We start from the raw sequence: 17659 nt of genomic DNA on the forward strand, positions 1-17659 counted from the left end.
CCTGTTGGTTTAGTGTATATATGTCAGCATGCTCCAATACCTTCTCTAGCATCCTTGAACTGCAGCTTGTCACCCCACTGGTCATTACTCATATGACAGCTGTACTTTCCTATATTAAATTGAAGAGATTTTTTTTTTTGAAACAAGGTCTCATATAGCCCAGCCTGGCATTGAACACTTTATGTAGCTGAGAATTACTTTGAACTTCTGATCCTTCCTTCTTTCACTTTCCAAATGCTAGGACTATAAGAACGCACCATGGCTAGTTAATTTTTATGAAAAATCAAAAAGGGGGGGGGGGAATGTTAGCTATAATAATTAAATTATTACATTTTACTCTTACAGAAAACAATACAAATTTGGAAACAAAATCTAGGAAATAGTGATTGCCTAGTATCAATTTTACATCAAAATAGCCTTCAAGAAAAACTGTATTTTGAGGAATATCAGTATGTGTTCTTTGCCATAGGATGACCCTTCATTCTTAAGTATACAGCTGAACTTCATATCTAAAAGTCTACAAGTTAGTTGGGTTCCTGGTCAGCAGTGGAAATTTTCAAAACATCTTCATTTTAACCATGTTGTACTTTGAAAATTTTTTCTTCCTTATCTAGAAACTCTTTTTAATATGGCACATTTATAATATCTTGGTCTGTAGTAGACCTTTCAAAAGACTTTCATATGATGGGTTTAGTTCCTTTTCAAACTAAATAACCAGGTGTCATTTGAGCCTGTAGTCTCAGCTCTGGATAGGCTAAGGCTAAAGAATTTTTGAAAGTACAAGTTCAAGGCTATCCTGGGCAGTGCAGCAACCCAAACAAAATAAAACATCCCACTTAAACTTTGTATCTTTAAACCCCTTTTCACCTATAATATAAACAGCGCTGTAGTGATTTTTCAGGGTTGTAAATAACAGGAGCTGTCAAATGTGTGTTTAAGAATTTTCTTTCAAGTACCAATAGAATGTTTTGATTGCATTATTTAGTAACATAGTTAAAAATTCCATTTTAACCTAACAAAAGTAAAAAATGTACCCCCTCCCTCCCCAAGTAAACTAAATGGAATTTACCACTGCCGGGTCCTGAGAATTGGTTATATGAATCAGTTTTTGTACTTTGTGAGTTTTTTTGACTTTTGGATGTATGACATGGGTTCCCTAGGTTGTGGAAAGGCTGAAAGTGATGCTACACAGAAAGATGAAGGGTATATAGTTATGCTTTTCTGCTCTGTTCTGTATCTCAGCTGTGCAGCATTGTAGACTGAAACTCTCACCAACTCTAATTTCCAAAAGAACAGAAATTACTGAATCAATTTTGTCTGTTCATACAATCTGCATGCTAATAGACCCTTAAGGTTGTGTTTGTTAACATAGTTTGTAATTAGTAGACTTCTCAGACTTCCATTCTCTAGAGCATGCTAAGGTATGCTTATCTCTTGGTGCCAGACTCACTGAAATATTTTATAACTGTTGATCTTGGTATTTTATAACTATTGCCTTATCTATTAACCAAAAATATTAAAATTTGTGCTTACTTCCAAATTTCTTTTTTCCTTATTATCTGGTTTATTAAAAAAAAAAGGTACTGTAGTTTTTGGTTTTTGGTAGCTTCAACTAATCTGTTTTGAATGTTGCTCCCCTCCTCCTCTCTGTGTTTTTCTAGTTTGGACTGTTTTCCATTCTGCAGCACTCTGCTTCCGCCTTTCTTATACTGTCAGTTTCTTAACTCTCCTCTCTCTCAAGGTCAGAGCTTTATTTTATGCTGTCTTTGTTGTGTTTTAGCACTACAGTTTATTTACATGATCTGTTTTGAAATTAGAGTGTTTTTATGCAGAACGTTGATAAACAGTGAAAGCAGTTGACCAGCATGCTTTTGTCATGTGTCACTTGATGCTTGCATGCATATGGCTTGCCTTCCCTGGACTCCTTACTATGCTAAAATCACTAATATGAGGCTTTTATGAAATGCTCAAAACAATGTGAGAGAAAATATTTGCAAGGGTGCATGTGGGGCTAGAGAGATGGCTCAGCAGGTAAGAGCACTGACTGCTCTTCGAAAAGATCCAGGTTTGGTTCCCAGCACTCACATGGTAGCTTCACAACGGTCTGCAACTCCAGTTCCAGGGAAAGCTGCTGGATCTGACACCCTCTTCTGGCCTCCACCAGCACCATATGTGCATGGTACACTTACATACATATAGGCAAAACACATACAAATTAAAAAAGAGTGTGTGGAGAGATGCCTTAGCAGTTAAGAGCACTGGCTGCTCTTCCGGAAGACTTACGTTTGATTCCCAGCTCACAGGCATGACAGCTTACAACCGTCTGTAACTCCACTTCCCTGGGATCGAAAGTCTTCTGGTCCCCACAGGCACCAAGCACACACTTGGTACACAGACTTGTAAGCAGGCAAACACATACACATAAAAAATAATTCAAAATTAAGTAAATGAATAAAATAATTTTTAAAGAAGGGCATGCTACATTTTTCTTTGTGTACCTGCACATGCTATACATAACTTTAATTGACCTTTTCCATATTTGCTTGCATGCTGTTTTAGTTATATAAAGCTATTACCTACTAACTTGTTTTCATTTAAACTAATTTGTTTAACTTTATCTTCTTGCCTGTTGGTATTTTAATAGCAAAGACTGTCAAATATGATCCACTTTTTAAAGTTGGAATGAGGTGGAAGCCATGTGTTTCCTGGTATACTTGCACCTTCGATAGAACATTTCTCAGTGGCATTTAAGTGATAGAAGTTAATCTTGGTGATGAAAATGAGATCAAGTTCTATTTTTTCATTTTTTTCCACCTGCCTGGCTATCTGACTCATCTTAACCCACAGGTCAAGTTTAAATACAGCTAAAACTTAGTGAATAACTATCTCATGCAGAAATCTACTTTAAAATTCTTTTTGGTTTTTCGAGACAGGGTTTCTATGTGTAGTTTTGGTGCCTGTCCTGGATCTCTCTCTGTAGACCAGGCTGGCCTTGAACTCAAAGAGATCTGCCTGCCTCTGCCTCCCAAGTGCTAGGATTAAAGGCGTGCGCCACCACCACCCAGCTTAAAATTCTTAAAATTCTTAAAATTCTTAATTTAATATAGCATTAGTAAGGGTCTGTATATTAGTGGGGTTTAGTAAGACAGTTAAGTATTTTTGAGAATCATCATGGCAATGTACACCAGTAGCCTCAGCACTCCAGAGGCTGAGACAGGTGTTTACAGAAGTTTAAGACTAGCCTAGGCTACATAGTGAGCTCAAGAGTAGCCTGGGCTACCTAGGAAAGCACTATCTTAACTGCCCCTCCAAAAGAAGTATATTTGATGTAAAGTTGTAATTAATATAAAATTTGAAGCTTAATTAATTGAATTTATATAGATGAGTTTTAACACTGATAGAATAGCTCAATACTAGAAGGCAGTGTGACATTAAAAAAAAAAGTAGAAGGAATTATTTGTCAAATTTTATTAATCTGTTTACCAAGTTTACTTTTAGCATAGTGTTTTCTAAGTTATTTTGGCATACAAATGCCAAAGGTCATGTTATAAAGTGACAGTTGTATTTAATCAGAAGACTTTTGAGCAGTTGCTTGGTCTGTTTCCTTAGCTCTAAATTTGGTTATGACTCACCTCCCAGTGGTCCACCTTTCAAGTTACTTTTGAGAACTGATTAATGGGCTTAATAGTGCATAGTAAATGTTAATGATTGGTGAGGGTGAGGAAGTGGAATGTTATGGAACTTTGAGATCTCTTCTGCTGTGTGAGTTGGTGACACATGAAGTTCACAGCATTAGTGTTAGCACTCAGTTTGATGTTCTACTAAGAAGGCCACTAATATATCTTAGGTCTCACACATTCAAGTTTCAGTTTCACCATCTCCAAAAGCTCATGATTCTGTTATTTGTTAATCTGATTGTAATAGTGTGTATAAATCAGGTTTTTATTTTTTATTTTTTTTTTATTTTATTTATTTATTTTTTTGAGCTGAGGATCGAACCTGGGGCCTTGCACTTGCTAGGCAAGCGTTTTACCACTGAGCTAAATCCCCAACCCCTAAATCAGGTTTTTAAAGGAGCAGTTATCCTCTCGTTCTGACTTTAGAAAGCTAAACGGAACATCAAGGGGAGTTCAGAAAAGAAAGTTACTTCATTTGACCTAAGTAGGCAGGGCAGAGATTTATTTCTCCACTTTTCCAGTGAAGAGGATATAGTTAACAAAATAACAGAATGTAGATTAAGCCTAGAATTTGTATCTATATAAGTACCATTTGGTAACTAATTCTGATATCATCCTTATTAAAAGAAAACTGTGTTGGATATACTGGTACCTCATGTAATCTCAGTACTTGTGGGTAGAGGCAGGAGGATCAGGAAGTCAAGGTCAACATTGTCTCTATAGCAAGTTTAAGAGCCGTCTTGGGTGAATGAGACCCTGCCTCAAAAAACCAAAAATGGCCTGGAGAGATGGCTTAACAGTTAAGTGTGTGACTCCCAGCACCCTGTCAGACTGCTCACAAATACCTGGAACAAGGGATTTGATGCCTTTTTCTGGCCTCTCTGTAGTGTGTACATGCAACACACACACAGACACAATTAAAAGTTTCTTTCCAAAAATACCGGAACAGCACTAATACACACCAAAAAAATAAAAAAGAAAGATTTCATATATACAGAATTACATATGTGGTGATAGTAGTAGTTATTACAGAACGTGTTTGAGCACTTGGTTAGTTGCTTTTAAGTTGTAGATAATAAAAGCATTTAATAAAAGTTAGTATTTGTTGAATTGAATAAAATCAACCACCATTATAATTCTGAGATTTAACAGAATTTGTGTACTTATTCTGTGCCAGATGATGGAAATAAATCATCATCCCTCTTGCTGATAAATAACACATCTTAGTGGATGTTAGAGGAATTCATTTCTAATCTAGCATGTGTTTTATTTACTGCAGAATTCTGGGTAAGTTAGAATCATGTGACAAAAGCAATGGGATCTGAAGTGTGGGTTCATATTATTGAATAATAGCTTTCTGGAGGATGTAAGGGAATTGTCTTAACATACAAGCACACATATAATTACAATATGTATATGTAGTTGTGCAAAGTATTTTATTAAATGAATTGAAAGTGCTAATAATGTAGTAAAGTGGAATATCTTGTTGCCCTGTATAGCTTTAGCATTTTGAGCGCTTATCATTTATAGCAGCAATGTATAACTGTGAATTTTGTTTTTAGACCATCGTAGGATCAAGTCCTGTTGCAGATTTCTCTGCTATTAAGGAACTAGATACCCTTAACAATGAAATAGTTGACCTGCAGAGGTATGTAAAGTAAAATTATAGCTGACTTTATAGGTACACATACAGATTTTATATGTACAATGTATGTGTATTACATAACATCCTCATTTCTAATGCACATTTTGATAAATGCTACTTTATTTAATTAAATACCATATTTCTGCTTAAATGGGATCAATGCTTTTTTAAAAATTCAAATATAAGGCAAGTGATTGAGGAAGATGCTCACTGTTGGCCTCTTGACTTTACACACGCTCACACACATATCTATACCTTTTTATTACTTTGGTTCAAAATGGAAGTAAACATTGGGTTACTGTATCTATAGTGATGAATGATGTTTAGATTTGATTTTCACAGGGCCTGTAAATGCTCCATTAAACATTCTTGCTTGTTTATGTGTGTATTAACATTTAAATGGCTATATAGCAAAATAGTTGTCTCTGTGCCTCTCACACTGATGTTGGACAGACACGTTCTTCTTTGTTCTACACTTGCTTTCTTGACTTGCACAGTTGTTTATTGTATAAAATGCCTTTATAGTTATTTGCATAAGAACTAGAGCACCATAGATAAAATACTCTACTTTTGTTGCCATTTCTAATATTTGTTATATTTGGACAGTTGAGCTTTTACCAAGCTTTCTTAATTATGATATTATGGCTGTTCTATATAGTAAATGATAACTAATAACCTATGAGGAGCATGTTTAACATTTTTTTGACTATCTTATAAAAGCTAAGGTTTTAGGTTGTAGTCACATTTTATCAGTGATACAATTGTATATGAAGTGACACTTGTCCAAGTATTTTGTTTTAAATGAGACCTGTCACATAGGCAAACTTACATTCACTTTCATTTTCACGTTACCATGTCACAATAGGACTCATCTACCTATACTAAAGCTTTTTTGTCATAGTTCAGTTTTTTAACTTGACGTTAGATCACCAAGTCTTTAGAATATTTTATTATATACCTAACCTTTCATTATTATGAATGAAAATTTTTTCTGTACAAAAGTTTTCACTCTTGAGATTTTGTCTTTGAGTCTTTATAATGTATTAGAATGAATGTGTATAACGGTGAAACAGGAAAGAATTCAAACAGTATATGTGATGTTTACTAAATTGCTTTCTGACAGAAGATTCCACCTTTATTGTTTGTTTTTTTACTGTTTATTTATTTTATTTATGTATTTATGTGTGCACACATGTATGTGAATGTGCTGTGGTGCATATGGAAAGGTCAGAGCACGGTTTTCTGGAGTCAGTTCTTTCCTCCAACCAGGTGGGTCCTGAGAATCAAACTTAGAATCAGGCTTGGTGCCAAGTTTTTTACCCATTGTGCCGTCTTCACTGGCCCCTTCATTGGTTTAGAGATGAAGATGTTTAATTCCAAAGACTTCTGGTTGACATACCACTCAGAACCCCCAGTATCTCCCTGTTCTTAGTTGAATCCCATTTTTGTTTTTGATCGAGGTGTGAAGGGTTCTTCTTTCATGATGTTCTCCTGCAGAGCACAGAGGTGTATACTTTTAATTCGAGCACTCAGGAGGCAAAGGCAAGCAGATCTCTGAGTTCAAAGTCTGCCTGGTCTAGGACAGCCAGGGCTACATAGAGAGACCAAGTTTGTCTCAAAAAAGAGAGAGAGAGAGAGAGAGAGAGAGAGAGAGAGAGAGAGAGAGAGAGAAAGAGAGAAAGAAAGAAAGAAGAGAAAAGAACACAACAACAACAAAGGACCCATAGTGTTTCCCCTATCATCCTGACCATTCTTTTTAGACACTTTCCACAGCATTTTATCTCCCCTGACAGTGTAAAACTTCCTAAGAATAGATACTGTATTTTTGCACTTTCTAACTTCAGCACTAAGCAGAGTGCTATAATCAATCTCTCACTTCTGCTCTATCGTTGTATTAGTCAGTTTTCCTCTCATTGAGGAAATCCATAACAGAAGCAACTAAAGGGAGGAAGGATTTATATTGGCTCACAGTTTCAGAGGGTTCAGTCCATCCTAGCAAAGCAAGTTGGATGGTGGGAGTGGCTCTGTCCACCCAAGCAAGAATTTGTTGTAGAGCTTCTCATACAGCCCCCAGACCAGAAAGCAGAGACTACATTGGCAGTGGGGCTGGGCTTTAACTTTCAAAAGGCCACTCCTAGTGACCTAACTCTTCCAGCCACACCAGACTTCCCACAACTTCCCAAATAGCAATACCATCTAAGACCACACATCAAACATCACAGCTTGTGAGGACATTCACATTCAAACTGTGCTAATCCCTTTCCTCTAACTACATAATGTAGGTGAGCATATTACCTCTCACCTCAATCTGCCACCTCTTGTGTTACTCATTGTCTCTGAGTTTACTGTTCTCATTTGCCTAGACATACCGTTAACACTGTAAACATCTATTCGTGCTTTATGAATTTAGATTGCCAGTTGCTCTTTTTCTACTTCCAGAAACTTGATCGTTTATTTCTTATTTTTATTTTTTCAAGACAGGGTCTCTCTGTGTAGCCTTAATTGGCCTAGAACTCGCTATGTAGACCAACCTGGCCTCAAACTCACAGATTTCCCCCTGCCTCTGCCTCCTGAGTGCTAGGGCTATCGGTGTATACCACCATGTTTAGCCAATTCTTAAAGATGTTCATGGATCCTGTAAGAATCTTTACTCTGAAAGTAAAATGCCTCAGAAAAGTTCTGGGGTTTTTTGTTGTTTGGGAGGCAGGTTTTTGTTTGTTTGTTTGTTTGTTTGTTTTGTTTTGTTCTGTTTTTTGTTTTTCGAGACAAGGTTTCTCTGTAGCTTTGGTGCTTTCCTGGAACTCACTCTGTAGACCAGGCTGACCTCGAACTCACAGAGATCCGCCTGGCTCTGCCTCCCCAGTGCTGGGATTAAAGGCATGTGCCACCATCGCGCTGCAGGGGTTTTTTTAGTTGTTGTTGTTTGTTTGTATTTTAAGATTTATTTTATTTTTAATTATGTGTGTGTGGGATATGAACATGTGAATCAGGTGCCTGTGCTGGCCAAAGGTGTAGGGTCCCATGGTACTGGAGTTATAGGCAGTTATGGGTGCTGGGAATGGAACTTAGATCCTCTGCAAGAGCAGCTTATACCCTTAACCACTGAACCATCTCTCCAGCCCCCTGTGAGAAGTTCTTGACAGATGAAAGGTGCAAGAAACAGAGACTACTTTAGTCACTTGGATAATGTGGTTATGGTAATTTATGCTGAGGCAGGAGTTAATATTTTGACTTCTGCTAGCTTCTACTTCCTTCTTGTCTGTCCTTTTAGCAAAAACATAAGGAAGCAAAAGCCACATCCTGTCAGGCCTATTTGTTATCTTAGTTTTAGACCAATAAACAAGATAGGTAATTATAATAGTTATTGGGATTGTGCTATATCCACTTTATACATATTCTTTTTTTTTTAATTCTTGCAATATCCTTGAAGAGGAAGAAGTTTTATCTTGATTTAACAGTTTTTTAAATTATTTATTCTAGGGGCATGAGGATGCATATACATGTATACAAGCATGCATGCCACAAAGAATGGGTGGAGGTCAGAGGACACCCATCTTGTAGGAATGAACTCTGCTTGTCAGGCTTGGCTGCAAGTGCCTTTACGCACTGAACCACCTTTCCAGCTCCTGTGTCTTATTGTAGATGAGGCCATGCAGTATAGGGTTTCGGTGGTAGAACTCTTGACCAGATCTCCAGATTACCTGACATCATTTTGTCAAATTTGTTTCCTGCATTCAGTGTATGGGGTGGTATGTGCACATGGGGGTCAGAGGACAACTTGTGTCTGTCTTCTTCCACCTTGTTTGTCCTGAGTTCAACTCCTGTTTTCACACTAGGCCACAGGTGACTTTACTCACTAAGCCATCCTACTAGCCTGACTTGGTCAGGTTGACTTAACTGTATCTGAGATTCTTCATCTCTAAAATGGAAATGCAAACACTGTATAGTTGCTGAGAACACGGTGAGTCAGTACCCATTATAGTTGTCTTCTTCAGTCCTCAGCTCAGACCTTAGCGCAAAAGACTTACTGTCTAAATAGCTGAATGAGTTCTTTTCCCTAGATGAAGACAGGCTGGGACCATTGTAGCTAGATTGTCAGTGCCATGTTTTTGCACAGCCCCAGGGATTGACCTGACTGGAGCAGTGAGGGAATGAAGAAAAGACAGGCATAGAGGGACCTCCAGAGACTGAAAAGCTGGACTTGGGTGGGCTGGGCTCTTGGATAGAGAAGCCACAGCACCTAGGAGCTCAGTGTGTCATGTGCAGTTGATCAGGAGGTAGGATTATTACAAACACCTGCCAAACACCTGCACAAGGGGACAGAGTTACTATGCACAGTTGAACAAGGAGGCAGGGTTATTTTATACAGCTGAACAAGGAATTGATTGGGTCTAGCCAATTTTGGTAGGAACAGTCTGCAGGTGGTAAAATTGGGGCCTACAGAAAGGCTTTTCCATTCCTCTGAGCTTCACAGGGTGGACTGGGGTGGGGTGAATTTGCCAGTTTTCCATGGAGCTGATACGGTGGTCTAAGCATGGCCATGCCCATGTCAATATGTTCCTTAATATATACAGGCTTCTGTCTTGTTTATATTCAAGAACTGATATAAAACAATAACAACTTTTGGCGCCCTGGAAATGGATCTTTTAGCCCCAAACTCTGCCAACATCTGGCTGTCACCTCTTGGGGCACCTGAGTCCTGTCTGCCCCAGGAGCTCTGTTTGCTCCTTTGCAGTGCTTGTTGGACTGGGGCTTTGTGCACACTGAGCAAGCTCTCACACTGAGGTAGACTAGCCCGAAAGGAGAGAGCCTTCTGAATTCCCAGCTCGCAGAGATAGATTGTTGGCCACATGTGTGACTCATTGTGCAGCAGTAAATAACTAATACAGATTAAGTTCATAGGTTATATTTTAGAAGTTTTTACAAGTGCTATCTAGTGGTACATGCCTGTAATTCCAGAACACTAAAAGCCTATCACAAGTTCAAAGCCAATTTGGACTCCATAGTGAGACCCTATCTCAAAAAAAGAAAAGTTGATTTTCATGAGAGAGCCTTATTTATGACTTGAATTTTTAAAATTATGCTTTTGATTTAGTTTTATTCAGTTACCACTAGAAACCATTATTAGATTTGGAGAGATCATTGCTTATAGTACCAAAAAAAAGAATGTGGAGCTCTTTTGCATATATGAGCCAATCTGACAGTCTAGCATTTCCATGGTACTGACACTAGAAAGTGTCACTTCTGGCTATGTCACCAGTGATAAAACTGAAATAGGCTGGTCCAGATTAAGACGGACTATTAGTATAAAATACATTAATTTCAAAGTATCAGAAAAGAATGTAAAACATCTCAATAATATTTTTTAGATTTATTATATGCTGTAATATTATTTGAATATAGTAAAGTAAATAAGACATTAAAATTCCCTTGTTTCTTTTTTTTTTTTTTTTCTTTTTGTTGGTTTTTTGAGACAGAGTTTCTCTGTGTAGTTTTGGTGCCTGTCCTGGAACTCACTCTGTAGACCAGGCTGGCCTCGAACTCACAGAGATCCACCTGGCTCTGTCTCCCGAGTGCTGGGATTACAGGCGTGCACCGCCACCGCCCGCATGCCAACTTTTAATCACATATATTTTGTGGTTGTGGTGGCCTGCTGAGGGACACTTGTGTCTTACAGTAAAGCAGTAAATTTTAAGATGTATTATAGTCTCGGCTTGGAAAACAAAACATCTGTCAAGAAATTTTAGGTTCCGGTTTGAGAGTGGTGGCCTTTACTCCCGGCACTTGGGAAGCAGAGGCGGGTGGATCTTCAGAGTTTAGCACGCTAGGCTATGTAGAGAGACCCTGTATTGAAGGGGGCGGGGGAGAAGAACTTTTAGCATCTGGGGGATTTAAGAGTCCCAGTCTCCAACAACATAAGAGCCAAGTGTCAATATTTGTACGCTTCATTGCCACTTCTAAAACCCAGTAAATAACTTGGCATGGTGGCACACACCTTTAATTCAGCACTGGGAAGGTCGAAGCACGTGAGTTCTTGGTTTATATATTGAGTTCCAGGACAGCCAAGGCTACATAGTAAGACCCTGTTTGAATAAAACAAACAAAACAATAAATGTGGTTCTATACTAATAATAGAATGATTCTAATAATAGCACCTGATGTTTATTTAGCACCCATTATGTTGGAATTTTTTTTTTTTTTTTTTTTTTTTTTTTTTTTTTTTTTTGAGACAGGGTTTCTCTGTGTAGCTTTGTACCTTTCCTGAAACTCACTCTGTAGTCCAGGCTGGCCTCAAACTCACAGAGATCCTCCTGCCTCTGCCTTCCAAGTGCTGGGATTAAAGGCATGCGCCACCACCCAGCTCATGTTGGATTTTTTTCTAGGTGTAATGTAAATTAATCTAGGTTAGCAACTTTACTATACCTATAAAATAGTTCAGAAAACCAAATTCAGGGTTTTTGTTTCTCATCATAGTTTTATCCTTCTGGATAAAAATGACAAATGAATTATTTTTTTATTTGAAAGACAAACATTTCTTTCCTCTTCAAAAAAATGTGTCATCTAATTTTGGGTCCCACTACTAAAGGTGCTTAGGTTTTATGTAAGCCATGGTCCCAACTGTGTCTTGTTAAATTGCAGTTAGGATTTATTTTCAATAATTTATGCCCATGGATATGTTCTCTTACTTTTCGAGAAGGAAAAATAGAGCTTATGAAAGCAGCCAGCCTCCCGTCTAGAGAGGTGGTGGAGTGGTCGAGCACTGGTCTTGCAGAGATTCTGAGTTCCATTCATAGCTGCCACATCAGGTGGCTCACACTGGCTTATAGCCTCAGTTCCAGGATAGTGGAAGCCCTCTTCTGGCTTCTGCAGGCACCTGTATGCATACAGTACACATGTATACTTTCCACGCCCCTGTGTCCCACATTATACATAAAATAAAAAAAAAAAAAAAGACCAGCCCAGAACTAAGAAAATTATTTGTCCACATATATCATATACTCTTAAATGTTTATAGCATTTATCTTACTATTTTATAATTAATTTTTTCCCAACAGATTACAAATAGGGGTTTAACTTTAATTTTAGAGAAATTAAAAACCTAAAGTAAAAATCAGTGTCTGTCCTCAAACTTTCAAGTTTTTAATCGACTCAGAATAAAAAGATACCTAACTTTTAGACTCATTTGAATGAAAAGCTAAAACTTGTCATCAGCTGTATATAGTTATTACTCTAATCTAACTCTAGACTTGTAACAGTTTCCAAAATAAGCGAGTCAGGCTGTTAGGTTGTCTCTCCAGCAAATGTTGTCAGCTGTTGAGTAATAAAAGCCTCTGCTTCCTCTCTTTCACACAAGCCAAAAAGGAAAGAAGAGTCATGTTGTTAAATCCTGTCATTCACAGCTCAGAAACAAAGACTCAGTCTGGTCTAGAAACCTCCAGGGCTCAGCATTTCCTGTGTGCTGCAACTCTTCGTGGTTACCAAGTGCTGACCATCTCTGATGCTCATTTCAGCTTTCTGTACCACATGTGCCTCTTGCAGATGTTTAGTCTATCTAGAAATGCTCACCTTTGCTCTCTTTTTCTTTTACTTTAATTTTTAATCATCAATGTATATAAGGTAAAATTTATCATTTTAACTATTTTACATGTTGTCTTTTGTTTTAATGCTGGAGATCGATCCTGAAGTTTTTGGGAGTGCTCAATAACTACTGAGCTGTATATCTCCAGCTCTTTTAAAAACTTTTTTTTTTTTTTTTTTTTGGTTTTTCGAGACAGGGTTTCTTTGTGTAGCTTTGCACCTTTCCTGGATCTTGCTCTGTAGACCAAGCTGGCCTCACAAAGATCCGCCTGGCTCTGCCTCCCTAGTGCTGGGATTAAAGGCATGCGCCACCACTGCCCAGCAAAACATTTTTTTTTTTTCAGAGTTGGGCATAGTGACACTCACCTTTAATCCCAGAACTTGGGAAGCAGAGACAGGCAGATCTCTATGAGTCCAGCCTGGTCCACATAGTGAGATCCAGGATAGCTGGAGCTACATAGTAAAACCCTATCTTGAGAAAAGGAGGAAAAAAAAAAAAAAAGGAAGGAAGGAAGGAAGGTTGATCTAAAACTCCCTATGTATTTGTCCATTCAGGCCTTGAACTTAGAATCCTCCCGCCTTGGCCTTCCAAGTAACTGGGACTACAGGTATAGTCCACACTCAACTTCAGTGTACATTGTAAGTGACAGTAAGTACATTTGTTACTGCTACCAGTAATTTCCAAAACTTTCATCTCCCAGAGTTGGACAGTTGAATGTGTGTGTATATTTGTGTTGGGGGAAGAGTAGAAAGGAAAGAAGCCTTAATAGTAGTCCCTGTTCGGTATCAGCTTCTTGTTCTGTAGACTAAGAAAGACGTTGGAGAAATAAATATTGTGAAAGTCTAGGCATAGTTGCCATGTTTTGTGATGGGGAGAAGACATGAAGTCCAGGATAAAGGCCCCTTACCACCTCTATATTATCTTAGACCATGTCCTGAAACTCTGGGGTAAAGAAAATGTCACTTTTAGTTCTGCTCCTGGGGGTGGTTGACTCCACATAGTGATAAAGAGCCCTAAGCAAGAAGAGTGACACACCCAGCATGTTGGCAGATGTGACAGGCTGCATGTCCTGGAGCGTCCATGAGCATCCTGACCAGCTCCACCAGCTCCCACCTAGACCCTCTTTTGTTTGGAAACATGGTCTTTCATAGCCTAGTGTGACTTCAGACTTGCTGTCCTGAGGATGGTCTTGAATTTCTGAGCCTCTGCCTCTACCTCCTGAGTGCTGGGATTACAGGTGTGAGTGTCAGGGTGTCCAGTTTAATCCTGTACTGGGTTGATTTAACCTAGGGCTTCATGCAAGCTACTTGAAGTCTACCAATTGAATTACAGCCCTAGCTCCCAGTCTGAACTTAGTTGAAATTGATATATAACCTATTTTAGTCACATTTAGTCCTTCTAGTTTATAGATAATATGTTTATAGATTGTGTTTCAATTAACAGACATAGTTTTAAATGCTTTTATCATTTAAATCTTATAGAAAAAGTGTAAAATGAAGTTTTGAATCAATTATAGTAGTGCCATTTCTTGTATTTGCCTGTGTGTTTATCTTTACCAAAAACCTTTACATTGTCATATACAATAGCCTGTCATGCTTTCATTTGAAGGACTCATGTTAGCATTTCTTATAGGACAGCCCTCCTAGTTTTTGTTTATTTGAAATAGTTCAAGGCCAGTTTTGTCAGGTACAGGATTTTTGTTGTTGTTGTTTTAAAGACAGATCTAACTTAATAGCTCTTACTAGCCTGAGACTTGCTTGGAACACACAGAGATCTGTCTGCTTCTGCCTATCAAGTGCTAGGGGGTTCCATGGTGTCTGCCATGCCTGCAGATACAGAATTCTTCATTGACAGTTTTTCTTTTCAGCATTTCAAATGTACCTGTCTATCTCCTTCCCTCCATCCATCCCATCCCCTCTCTCCTTCCTCCCATCCCATAGTGGGGATGGCACCTGCCTCATGCATGCGTCTTAAGGTCTGTACAGCTCAGCTCCAGCTCCATCCCTTAGATGGGTTTTCTGATCTTACCTTGTAACTATAAGTCCTTTTTACAGGTTTAAAAAGTATTCCATCTGGGGCTGGAGAGATGGCTCAGAGGTTAAGAGTACTGACTGCTCTTCCAGAGGTCCTGAGTTCAATTTCCAGCAACCACATGGTGGCTCACAACCATCTGTAATGAGATCTGGTGCCCTCTTCTGGCCTGTAGGCATACATGCTGTATACATAATAAATAAATCTTTAAAAAAAAAAAGTATTCCATCAACATTGTTTAATTAAAACTAATATTCAAAGCCTGTATCTTCCATCATGTGTATTTTGCTATCCTAACTCAAAATAATGATGATACTAACATTCACATGAAGAATAAGACTTGGCCTCTGTTAGAAAAGCAATTTCATAGCAGGCTGGATTTAGAATCCAGGTCTCCTGGTATTTGTTTTTCTTACTCTCAAATTTAGGCACCTCACTGATTATTTAATGAGAGTAGCATGCTTCCTTTCACTTGTAATATAAATTAATAGTTAAGTTTCTTAGTATTAACATTTTTAAATTTAAATTGCACCTAGAGGAGTTTCACAAGAAATACCAAGACTGAAAAAATACAATTTTGTGAATTTTTACAAGCTTTCTAGTTTCTAATGATTTTTAGTTTTAGAAAATGATGGATGCTATGTTCAGAAAATTGACAATAAATATGTATCTGGGAAGGATGTGGAAAGTGATTTCATCCTGTCCATGATACTTTTGGCATCGTATCAAAGTTAAGACAGATGGTTCCCTCTATCCTCCCTATAAAACTGAGCCTGGAAAAATAGAAGAAAATTGTGGCCTCAGGTTTCCGTAACCTGACTGCCCTTGCATTTGACCACTTCATGTTAAGTTTCTGCAGTTACCCACTATGGACCTCTAAAAGCCTAGTTTGAGTCTTATTTTCCTTGATAATGTGAAGGTACACAGAATAAAACTGCCAGCCTTTCAAATGCCAGGAGTTCTGTCCCTTCCTGTCTGTAGCATTGGTACTGTGGATCTCAGGACATGCAAGCATGTGGGAGTGGGTAGGGCATCGAGATAGCCTAAATAAAGGATTATGATTAGGTAATTTCTTCCCCTTTTCTGGAAATTACTTCTTTATTCATATAATATATTGGAAGCTGCTTGAGAAGCTGTATATATCACTTTTAATTGTGATGCAGAGCCTTGAATAGTTTTTAAAGTATATTAAGAATGCTTGAGGGCTGCAGAGATGGCTTATTAGGTAATATAAATTATATTATATAAATATATAATATATTGGGGGGAATTATAAATGCTGGGTAGGTATGGTGGTCTGCCTGTAATCTCTTTTTGGGAGGCAGAGATGGAGTATCCCCTGAGTAAGCTGCTAGCTAGACTAGCCAAATCTGCAAGGTCTAGGTACAAATGAGAGACTGTGCCTCAATATACATAGGGTGGAGAGTGATCAGGGAAGGCACCTGTACCTTGACCCTTTCCCCTGAAAATTCACACATCTTTCTGCTCATATACATAGGAACACACACACGCACATGCACACAAATTATATGAAAATACACATAAAATTTTGGGGTGGTAGTGTTTTTTTTTTTTTTTTTTCCAGACAGGTTTCTCTATATCTCCCTGGCTAGCCTCTAAACTTAGAGATTCATCTGCCTCTGTCTCCCAAGTGCTGGGATTAAAGGTGTACACTACCACCATCCAGCATCACATAAAAATTTTTTTTTACTGGTTATTTATATATTACCTTTAGAAAAAATATGTGTTCCTTTTTTTTTTTTAAAGAAAGGAAAACTGTAAGAAATACAGTCAATCAATTTTCAAACATCTAAATGTATGTTTACTTTTTTTTTTTTTTTTTTTTTTGTTTTTCGAGACAGGATTTCTCTGTGTAGCTTTATTGTCTGTCCTGGATCTCACTCTGTAGACCAGGCTGGCCTCGAACTCAGAGATCTGCCTGGCTCTGCCTCCCGAGTGCTGGGATTAAAGATGTGAGCCACTACTGCCTGAATATTTAAATGTTTTTAAAACAAGAGTGTAATTAGGGGTTAAGGGCTATTTCAAGACAACAGGATAACACTTGTTTCTGATATTATAATCTAAGTTAATTTACATACATTGTCTGGCTAGTACTGTGTTATAGTACTTAGTCTTGACCATAAAAGAAATATTTGTTTGTTTGTTTTATTTTGTTTTTCAAGACAGGGTTTCTCTGTGTAGCTTTGCGCCTTTCCTGGAACTCACTTGGCAGCCCAGGCTGGCCTCGACTCACAGAGATCCACCTGGCTCTGCCTCCTGAGTGCTGGGATTATAGGCATGTGCCACCACCGCCCCGGCAAAAGAAATTATTAAAGGGACCAGAATTTTACTTAGATAAACATAAATTAGTTAAATTTTATTGATCTCTGAGCTAAGAAATGGTTTTTTAAAGATTTTCATATTTTATTTTGGAGACTGGTCTTCGGCATATGTTTAGAGATATATCTATTGCTCCCCTCCCCAAATACCTTAAATTATAAGCAGCAGTTTGTACTCTTCAATCATCCTCCATTTCCTCATATATAGATGCTTGTTGCTAAAAGCCCTAAATCTTTGTGATCTCTCTTCCCTTTTCACCAAGTAAGCTTCCTTTGCTCTACCATTCTCCTGTCAGAACTACATTAAGTTAGCTCACTGCCTGCTTCTAGCTCTCTTTTCCTTGTGTACACTTGATTTTCTGAACAGGCACTAACTGTGAGGAACAGG

General features: G+C 38.1%; 1 protein-coding gene across 4 annotated transcripts in view; it reads left to right on the plus strand.

Annotated features, from left to right (window-relative positions):
• The window catches only part of Eps15 (epidermal growth factor receptor pathway substrate 15), a 110331-nt gene that overhangs the window by 50248 nt on the left and 42424 nt on the right, over nucleotides 1–17659 (plus strand). For all 4 annotated transcript variants that reach the window (XM_036178350.1, XM_036178348.1, XM_036178347.1 and 1 more), the window contains one exon: nucleotides 5240–5325. In XM_036178350.1, coding sequence (XP_036034243.1) covers nucleotides 5240–5325 — 86 coding nt within the window. The remainder of the gene's footprint in view (nucleotides 1–5239; nucleotides 5326–17659) is intronic.

The sequence above is a fragment of the Onychomys torridus genome, chromosome 2, assembly GCF_903995425.1.
Source record: "Onychomys torridus chromosome 2, mOncTor1.1, whole genome shotgun sequence".
NCBI classification, from domain to species: domain Eukaryota; kingdom Metazoa; phylum Chordata; class Mammalia; order Rodentia; family Cricetidae; genus Onychomys; species Onychomys torridus.